Source organism: Anarrhichthys ocellatus, unplaced genomic scaffold (genome assembly GCF_004355925.1).
Source record: "Anarrhichthys ocellatus isolate YVR2014 unplaced genomic scaffold, GSC_Weel_1.0 scaffold61, whole genome shotgun sequence".
In the NCBI taxonomy this organism is placed as follows: domain Eukaryota; kingdom Metazoa; phylum Chordata; class Actinopteri; order Perciformes; family Anarhichadidae; genus Anarrhichthys; species Anarrhichthys ocellatus.
The window spans coordinates 555,821-565,982 of record NW_022280091.1 but is presented as its reverse complement, the minus strand read 5'-3'; the positions used below and the strand labels follow the sequence as shown (position 1 = coordinate 565,982).

At 44.0% G+C, this 10,162-nt stretch overlaps 1 protein-coding gene across 1 annotated transcript; it reads right to left on the bottom strand.

The window, feature by feature from the left end:
- Nucleotides 1-1,886: 1,886 nt before the first annotated feature.
- Nucleotides 1,887-9,150, bottom strand: keap1b (kelch-like ECH-associated protein 1b). The gene is made up of 6 exons (XM_031872040.1): nucleotides 8,328-9,150; nucleotides 7,744-7,989; nucleotides 5,836-6,512; nucleotides 3,894-4,099; nucleotides 3,452-3,628; nucleotides 1,887-3,122 (listed from the first exon to the last, which is right to left on the bottom strand). Exons 1-6 carry the CDS (start codon nucleotides 8,631-8,633, stop codon nucleotides 2,857-2,859), a joined length of 1,878 nt encoding a protein of 625 aa, XP_031727900.1. The 5' UTR covers nucleotides 8,634-9,150; the 3' UTR covers nucleotides 1,887-2,856.
- Nucleotides 9,151-10,162: the final 1,012 nt, after the last annotated feature.

Genomic DNA, 10,162 nt, shown 5'->3' with positions numbered 1-10,162 from the left:
TAACGCTGACTTGTTCGTGTTGAATAAGATGATAATATATATGATAGTTCAGTATCAAAGGGCTGTAGTGCCCTCTGGTGGCCACTGCTGCTTTGCATCTTGACAAACCACATGAGGTGGTGTCATTTAATCATCAACATGGGGTTAAGACCAGACAAGTCTAAAAATGTCTAAAGCTCAGAACTAACAAATAAATACGTGACTAAAGCAGTACAACAAACATATTTTACTTTACAATGTATTATTGTACAGGGTATTTTTGCTGGAAAAAAAAATGTACAAAGCAGACCTTAAATATTCTAATTTCCATTCCAACTACTGACGGACAGGAAAAAAAAAGTCCCTTTAGAAGTGAAGCATTTTTTACAAACATCCAAAATGACCATCAACAGGCATTTCTACTTGGGTACAAGGCATGCTAGTTATTGAAAAACACAACACCAGAGTCCAATTCAGTACAAAGCTGATGTCAGTTTAGAGGAACGAGGAAACCAAAAGGATCCTGAACAAATAAATTAAAAAAAAAAAAAAAAAAAAAAAAAAAAGCGAGATCTGAGATTTCTGTACAAGAATATCAATGTACAAAACATCACTGAAAAACCTGTTTAGCTTAAATTGCTGTAACAAATACACTTCTTTAAGCAAGTCTTTGTTATTAGCGTACAATGTCTGAACACGACATTGCAATGCACCAACATGGTCACTTCTCTTCTGAGGTCTGGTGGAAGTGGAGGCCAAAAAGTCAACTGTAGGGTGAGCATCTCAATTGTGTCAGTTATGATTGTTTCTCTAAAAACACTTTTTTTAATTTTTTTTTTTTAAAAGCTTATAAATACTACAGTATTCCGTTTCCTCTAAACACAGTCAAAGCCCGTCTCTTCGTTCTCTTGGCACTTCATACACACAATTATACTGGACCAGACTCTCCGACACCCTCACAGGAAGCAACACTCAGTCACTTGCCAACACCTCTTCCAACGAAAAAAGATCACATCTTATGAATCTACCAGTGGATATTAGTGGAAGGACATATTTGTTACAATGCAGTTATTTTAAGGTCCTGCTTCTCTTCTACAAGCACTTGAATTTGAAACTTCGGGCCTTGTGCGAGAAGCACCTTGTGTGAACAGATTCAAATCGTAAATTGACGTACGGGTGATTTAAGAGAATTTGTGGCAATCGTCAATTTTCTGTGGTATAAATTCAGAGGTGGTACAGGACTGTCGTACAGATACGCCGCCTTGCTCGGCAGAAAAAAAAACATTTGAAGAATTATAATGACTTAATCTGAATGAATTTGGAGATTAAATGTATTGCCGAATTAACCAGATTAGTGTGATTTGCATCATGAGATTTTCTTTCAAGATTTTTACTGCCATATTTTGTAACGACACTTTTTCCAATTTAACATCACCGTCCGTCTCTCTCTCTCATATATATATATATACACATATATATACACATACATACATATACACACATATATATATATATACACACACATATATATATATATACACACACATATATATATATACACACATATATATATATACACACATATATATATATACACACATATATATACACACATATATATACACACATATATATACACATATATACACATATATACACATATATATATATATACACATATATATATATACACACATATATATATATACACACATATATATATATATACACATATACATATATATATACACATATACATATATACACATATACATACATATACACATATATACATATACATATACATACATATATATATACATATACACATATATACACACATACACACATACATACATACATACATACATATATATATACATACATATATATATATATATATACACATATACATATATATATATATACACATCCTATCTCCCTGAGTGGCACGCTCCCTGACCGCAGGTCCTCATTTAAGTCATGATCTACTTTGTCTTTGAAATCAAAATCCATATCAAACCATTCCTTAATTCTGTGTTAATTCTGAAGTTAAGTCATGGTGGGGGGGGGGGGGTTTAGAGCCTTCAGTTGCTCTGTATTATTATCGTCCTTAAACACATACCTACTCATGAACAGATGGCATTCATCGGACTGAAATTAACAAGGTTAAGTTCATGAGGTTCAGAGATTTTGCTGAATCTGACTTGGGATACATTCAAGCAAAGGTCACAGCAAAGGTTTAGGGCGAGGATACAGGAAATGGTCCTGCGTGAGGCCCATTCTCGTGTATAAGCTTCCTCTTGTGGCCGTCTGGGTTAGCTTTAGCAAATCAAACGCACCGATTCTCCATCAAAGCACCTCAAGTTAATATACCGATGACAGTAATACCCACAGGCATTGTAATGGCACTTTGAACTCTACTGCCTATGCTGACAAACGCTACTTTTTGTCTCTTTTATATATAATGGGGTACATTTGAATTATTTAACCTTTGCTTGAGGCGTAAAGAGCTCCTGGTGACTCTCTGAGCCAGTAAACGGCCCTTTTTAAGTGTGCAGCCCTTTCCTCCCGGGGCTCAGACCTGGGAGATGATGGTCCGACTGAAGACTTCAAAAGATCTGAAAGCACAGACGGACTGAGGTCTCTCAGATTTCCCAAATAAATTAATCAACTTACCAGTCTAGAAAAGTGGACCGTAGGATTTTTTTGTTTTTTAAAAATGTTTTGCTTGTCCAGAACCAGTGAGGCAGCATGTGGTGTTTCACATAAGTCTCTAATTTGTTTTGCGAGGGTCTTTCTTTAGATTTGGGAAGACAGAGTGGAGTTTTGGGGGTGCTTGTCTGCCTGTGAGTGAGTGCCAGGGAGCTAAGAGCTTCATAGGCTTTTGCCGAAGTGCCCGCCCTGCCGCTGATTGTTGTAAGTGCTGAAACCGGAGTTGGCCGACTGATGGGCGGGTGATGGGGTGCCGCTCTCCCTCTCAGACTTCTGACACTGTGGCAGCTCTTTCTGGCACGGCTCCATGGTAACGGCCACACCAACGCCGCTCCGCCCAGACGTCATGTGAGTCACCTCCGACCAGGTGTCCGTCTCAGGGTCGTAACACTCCACACTGTCCAGGAACGTGTCTCCATCGTAGCCTCCTGTAAATAGAACATTGACAATTGGTGATTATAGTTTTGTAGTGAAGTGACTCGAGTAGTCCCGTAACACTGTCGGACTCACAGTGAACCTAAAGGCTTTACAAACCTCAGTTCTTAATCATCAAGCAAATCTTATTTTTATCGCCACAAAATGAAACTGAAAAAACTAAATATGCTTAAATAACAATATCCTCATTAATATTAGGAAGAGATGTATGAAGTTAGTTGGCCACTACCTCAATGTCTAAAGTTGTTTTGACAGCAAACATGTATTTTATACATGCATTTAGTTCAGTGCTTTGATTCTCAATAGTTACACTACTACTCACCCATTACATAGATGCGTCCATGTAACGCAGTGACTCCCAGAGCACTGCGTCGGTGCCTCATGGAGGCAGAAAAGCTCCACGTATCCGTTTCCACATCGTAGCGCTCCACTGTGTTCAGCTGGTTGGTGCCATCGTAGCCGCCCATCACAAAGATGCGATTCCCCAGAGAGCACACACCTGAAAAGGGTCAATGGCAAGCTTAAGTGTTCCATTACTTTATCTAGATATGGGGAAACCGGAGAACATGCAGCAAGCATCCGCCAGAGTTCCCTCCTGGTGAGTTTATGAATTAGGAGAAGGGTTAAAGAAGTGAATCTCTGCACCGCTTCCTCCCCATCTTGTTTAAATCTCAATAGCACAAACGAAAAAGCTTGCATATATATTAAAGTATATATTTATACACTTTCTTCCATCAGAAAGCAGCTTTCTAGTTCTTGCTTACCAGCTCCGGAGCGCACAGTGTTCATGGGGGCCATGGTCATCCACTCGTCCCTCTCAGGGTTGTAGCACTCACAGGAGCTGAGCCGGTTGGACCCGTCGAAACCCCCCACGGCATAGAGCAGCCGGGTGATGACAGCCACACCCACTCCGATCCGCCGTGTCAACATTGGGGCTACCAGATGCCACTCGTCCCTTTCTGGATCGTACCTGAACGAAGAACAACGCATATTAAATTCGTTTTATCTTTTTTATTTTTTATTTACCCATTTGGAAAACCAAATTCCCTAAACACTGCTTATCTGTGTCACCGTCGGCCCGGTGAGGGCTCCAGGCAGAAACGTGATGTTTGCCATTGATAAACTCCCCCTTACGTCAACTACTGCAATGCTCACTATGTAGGAATCCGTCAGCCTTATCTCGCCTGTAGCTGGTCTACAGCTCCTCCCTGGTAGCAGGAAGAGAGGCCCTATCTCCCACGTACTGGCCTCTCTGCACCGAATTGATTTTAAGATTATTTTATTTGTCTTTAAAGCATTGCATGTACTTTTTTTTCCTGCAAGAGACAAAATAGAATATTCGCAGTTTGCATAATCTGGTTAAATTTCATACACATTTTTTTAAGCGCTTGAAGATCCAACGATCACTTAAGCGTTTATCAAGCAAATGTATGTCAAGGGAACCGAGATTTGAACACAAGTGGTCACTCGAAACGCACGGGAAGACGCATTCTAATGCCAGGTGTGAACCGACGTACTCGCAGTGATCGGATCACCCAAGACGCATGTTAACGTCTGAACAGGGCCTTTGTCGCACAGATCCATTTTCAGCATCTGTAGTCTGTGAGTCACTAATAATAAGTCGCATATTTTTGCTGAGTCATTACATGGGCATTCAGACAGGTTAGGCATGCTAAGTTTTCACAGTCGTTGTGGTGTTCCTGGTTAATATTTGCCATTTGTCTGCGTCAGAGTAAATCTTTAACTGTGGAGAGAGCTCTCTCTCATACACACACACACACACACACACAGTAAAATATTAAGTATTGCGCCACAGGTCCCTGTCTCGGTTCGAGTCGTTCCTACACGGCAGGACAAATAAATGTAACACTTGTTGGTGGGACATGTTGATGGACTTCGTGCTAATCATCCTCCAGCCTTTTATGGCTCGTCACAATTCATGCTGTTGCTGGCTCACTGTCCAGACCAGCTGTCGAGAAGAAGCTGAGCAAACAAAAAGGCCATTTTCCAGTCGGGAATAATAAACCGTGGGAAGGTAGTTAACTCGAAGTGTTCCTTCTAAATATAGCGAGTAAGAGCGCTGCTGCATATGACCGATAAAGAGTTGGAACACACAGGCCGCGGGAGAGAAAGTTTGCTATTCTATTTTCAGCCATCATGTCATTTACCGTTTAGTTATAGAACACAAAAAAAAAAAGTATTGATTAAAGCTTCCTCATTGGAGCTTTGACTGATATAAAAACATATTTCAGGAAGTGGAACAAAAGCTTTAAAGTTCCAGGAAGTTAGCCGTTCCTGCTCTTGGGCGCTCATAAACTAGCTACAATAAACAGACCAGAGCATACTCCTCTATTATAAATGTCATCAGCTGGGCTTCAGCCACACATCTCGGTTCTTATTCATCACTGAATGTATACACCGAGCCAAACCACAGACAGCTCGACACTAAATGATCTCACTTCATTGGGCTTTTTAAAACAGCCTGCAGCACAAATCAAAGCTACACCTGCAGCACACTGGAAGTAGTTTTACCTGTTGCTTGTTTAAAGGATACAGTTGGTATTATATATTCTGTATCATCATCAACAAAACAAATCAGGATGTGGCTTCACCGACTATACGTGTGAGCAGAGGGAGACCAAAGCGAATGCATATAAAAAATATAAAGCACTAAAACGACAGCATTATGAAGCTGAATTCGCTTACCTTTCAACACTATTGTGATGAATGCACCCATGTGATCCACCGACTGCATATATCATGCCATCAATGACACCAACTCCGATTCGGTTCCTCGGTACGCTCATGGGTGCACACGGCAGCCAGCAGTTGTTCATAGGATTGTAGCAGTCCAATGCATTCGAGTCCATGTTGCCGTCGGGCGCGTTGTTCCTTCCACCCACAGCGTAGAAAAGCCCGCTGATCACAGAGGCTGCTAGGCCACTGCGGGGCACCTGCAAGTCGGCCAGCCTCAGCCAGGCTCCTGTGCAGGGATTATAGGCCTCCAGGTAGCTGAGAGACTGACGGAAATAACCCCCTGCTGTGTAGATGAGCTGCGGCACCTTGGGTGTTCGCCAAGAAATGCCTTTGGTGGGCTTGTGGAGGGTGAGGTCCTGGAAGATCTGGGCCAGGTAGTCTTTACACTGGGGGTCCCAGTCCAGAGACTGGAGCTGGGTCTGCAGGAAGTTGGGGGTGAGGGAGTGGCAGCGGACAGCCTGGAGTAGCGCCTGGACGTACGGCCGCCGGTTCTCCCGGTCGTAGCGCACCCAGGCCACGCATGCCTGGAAGACTTCGGACTCGCAGCGCACATTGAGCTCGTCTCGGCTGATGAGGGTGACCAGCTGGCAGTGGGACAGGTTGAAGAACTCCTCCTGGGTCGCCACCTAGGGACAGGGGGAGAGATGAAAGCTTTTAATAAGACAAGAGCTCTGATCAAGGCCATCTTTACCATAATAACACTACGCTAGGAGCAACAGCAGCCACACAGTGGGTGGCGTTACCACAGGTGTTTGAAAACGACGTGGGACTTTGGGTAACGTAAACACGCCAAAGGCTCTTGCCAGCAGTTGATTTGTCTGTTCTGGGCTAAAACTATAATACTATATACCATTTCTGCTTATAGATCCCCCAAAATGCTACACATTGTGCCTCTAATGTCAGATGAAATCAAGAAAACGCTCACAAGTGAGAAGCTGGAACCAACACATTTTGGACAGTTTTGCTTGAAATGGTCAGTAAACAGTGACCGGAGATGGTTTAAACAAAACCAGGTTTCGTTTGTGTAACACTTTGGTCAAATGTCAAGATTATTTAGGAGACAGTAACAAGATAAGGCGCATTTAGACTAGCGTACGGACTGAACACTCGAGAAATCCGGCATCCTGCCATGAGCGTCGCAGTATATTTTAAATTCATAGAGTCGTGCATGCGATCAAACTGTGTGTATAGTACTGTATGTCGCACTCTACGAATCTAAAGAAAAAAAATATTGAAGACACAATTGTGTTTACACAGACAAAGGGAAATGCACATGTATTTTGTCGACAGTTACACTACCTAAATATGTAAGCTACAAATGTTTGACTTTAGTATTTTAAATAGGTAAACTTCTCCGGGACGATTTATCTAGGTGTGTGTCCTTGATTACTTTCTAGTATATTTTTGAGGACAACTGAATATGCAATAGAAACGGCAGATTATCTGTCACCATCACATAACCAGATGTGGTAACTTCCTCTTTTTACCTAAATAAACTGTGTGTATCTTTCATATGGAGAAAGTGTATTTAGACAAATCCCTTGAATACCTCAATTTATTCACTTCATGATTTTTTCTTTTTGTAAAGAAAAGCACATTTGTGAAAGACTGAACCACTGATGGGTGTTACTTGACACATCTGTGACTCAGTGACCTGCCTCTACCTTCTTATCAGAGATCAATATTGAATGTCCCTTCATCGTTTGTGTGCTGCACAGGTCAATCCACATACTCATCATGAATCATAGTTTGCATTCTTGAGTCCTCCTCCTCCTCCCTCCTCCTCCTCCTCCTCCCTCCTCCCTCCCTCCCTCCTCCTCCTCCTCCCAAATCTCGAAAGCTCTGCCGACGCTTTACCTGGCTGAAGTTCATGTAGATGTATTCGCGGGCCTTCTGGTGGAGCTCCATGCAGGCGATCTGCTCAGCAAAGTTGGCGATGCCGATGGCGTTGCTGGGGTCCAGCTGCTGGACGAGGAAGTCGCAGCAGGCCTTGACCACGCTGTCTATCTGGTACATGACGGCGCCGTTCATCACGTGGATCACACACTTCTCCCCCACCGAGATGCTGGCTGTGTAGGCAAACTCTATCAGTCGGTCCATGACCTGAATGAGGGAGACGGAAAGAGGAGGGGACAGGTGGAGGTGGAGAAGAGGGAGAGAGTTGAAGGAGGGAAGAAATAAGGCTCTGGTGCTATTTATATCTGGACCTGGCTATTAATTTTTCCAATTTGTGCCAATACAGCCTTTTGTCATATGAAATTGGCTGTCTCTAAGATCATACTTCTAATGTCTCAAAACAAATGTAATGTAATTTATTGGTAGTAAAATGTCACAGCTCATGCCTTTAACCCTGAATCACATTTAATGATCTGCGAGTGAGATTGTGTGTCAAATCAAATAAAACAAAGATGTCCATCAAGAAGAGTCGACATCTGACTCACCCTGGGGTGGATCCCCTCGATGGGCACCAGCTCCATGCCGCACTCCTTCAGCCCGTTGGTGAACATGGCCCTGAAGACCGGGGACGAGGAGGCCAACACCACCTTGTGAGCCACGAAGTCCACCGCCTCCAGGTCTTTGTAGCGCACGCGCAGCGTCACGTCGCACAGCTGACGCTCCAGACGCAGCTCGTTCATGATGGCGAAGGCGGCCGCCGTGTGGCTCTCTAGCGTGTAGCTGAAGACGCGGTGGCCGTTGCGCGTGGACGGAGTCACCAGCGCTTTGTATTCTGTCAGGCATTCTGTCATTTCCTACCCTGTCGTCTCCTCCTCCCGGGTCTCTTTCTCAAGAACTGCGGGCAGCGTTACGGGGCATCCTTGCACAGGCGTGGGCGAAATAAAAAGAATTCAAAACCCGACACTTGGCAGACAGCTGAACAGAAAGCTCCGGGCTCTCCTGGTATTCGTTTGTGTGGAAGAGTTCACGTTCTGATTAATGTGGACATGAGGATTTCCTCGCTCTGTTCAATACCCGAGGCCAGCCACAGTGCTCATTATGGCATCACTAGAGACTTCTGTGCGAGCTGCCCGTCACGGCTGGCTGTACTTTCACATGTTGCAGGTCCAACATAATCAAAAATGGCTCGAGACTGTGTAAAATGCCCCCCCTCAAAAAAAAAAAAAAAAAATAGAATATCAACAGAGGGCTACACTTGTGCTGAGGGCTGCAGAGTCAGATACACCGCACATGTGACAGTAGAAAAACAGGGCCAAGTGCCAAAAGTGTCGTAAGCGTAACTTGGGAGCTCTTGGAAATGAGGGGGGGGGGGGGGGGGGGGGGGTGGGGGGGGGGGGGGGGGGGGTGTTGGCTTTCTCCGGAGACGCCTTCCTCGAGGTTGCCCAGCTATGGAATTTGTTTTGCAGCGCTGTGTTTACTTGGAAGCTTTTGGCTCAGCTGCCAACTGGAAGGAAAGAGAGCGAGAGTGAGTGAGCGTGTATGTTCATGCAGTGGCACAGTCACATACTTTCATAAAAATGCACAGTTAATAAAATCCTGCCACTGTTCATATCTGTGTACACATCTGCTGAATGCTGACAAGTACATTGTCCCATGTAACAAGGGGCTCAGCACCAGTCGGCCTCCATCAACTTACACAGCTAAAGTTTATCTGGTCAAAGAGACTATCCTCGTGCCTTTCTCTCACACACACACACACACACACACACACACACCTTCCTGGAGCAGATCACTGGGGGGGGGGGGTCAAGGTTTCCTCCTTTATATGATGAGTGAGCTACTTTTACTCATCATAGCACTTCCTTTCATCTTTGATTATACGCGTTTGTGAGAAGAAGATTCAATCGCAACTTACTTCCACATCTGAACTTAAGACTGACTTTAAAAGCGTTGCACTACTGAAGAGTCTTCCAAAAAACAGGTTTGCGCAGGCGTGTGTGGAATGGTGAGGGAGGTATGTCTGTTTGGAAGGGCGATGGAGTGGCTTAGATTAGGCTTGAATTGAGCTGGTCAGCATGACTGAGTGCTTTCGCTCTGTGCTGTGACAAATCCAGCTGGAGGTCGGAGCAGAGGCAACACCACACCAAAGCACAGTCTGACCGATGCAGCAACAGACGCATGCAATCACCATCTTTCAATCAGAATTAAAGAGGTTTGAATTGAACCTTCTATCCAATCCACTGCAGCGGATGATAAAACAGGAAATAGCTGTATCGTTTAGAAATGAATACTTCTTTCAGGGATATGGAGGCCCCGGGTCCATGGAGAGAGACACACTTGCTCTGTTGCACACCATTAAAATGGCCTCGAGGGATGCTGC

Coding starts and splice junctions, on each gene's coding strand:
- keap1b (XM_031872040.1), bottom strand. CDS start 8,633: ATGACAGAATGCCTGACAGAATACAAAGCGCTGGTGACTCCGTCCACG. Junction 7,990..8,327: donor TCGAGGGGATCCACCCCAGG/GTGAGTCAGATG, acceptor TCCCTCATTCAG/GTCATGGACCGACTGATAGA. Junction 4,100..5,835: donor CATCACAATAGTGTTGAAAG/GTAAGCGAATTC, acceptor TTCTTCGTTCAG/GTACGATCCAGAAAGGGACG.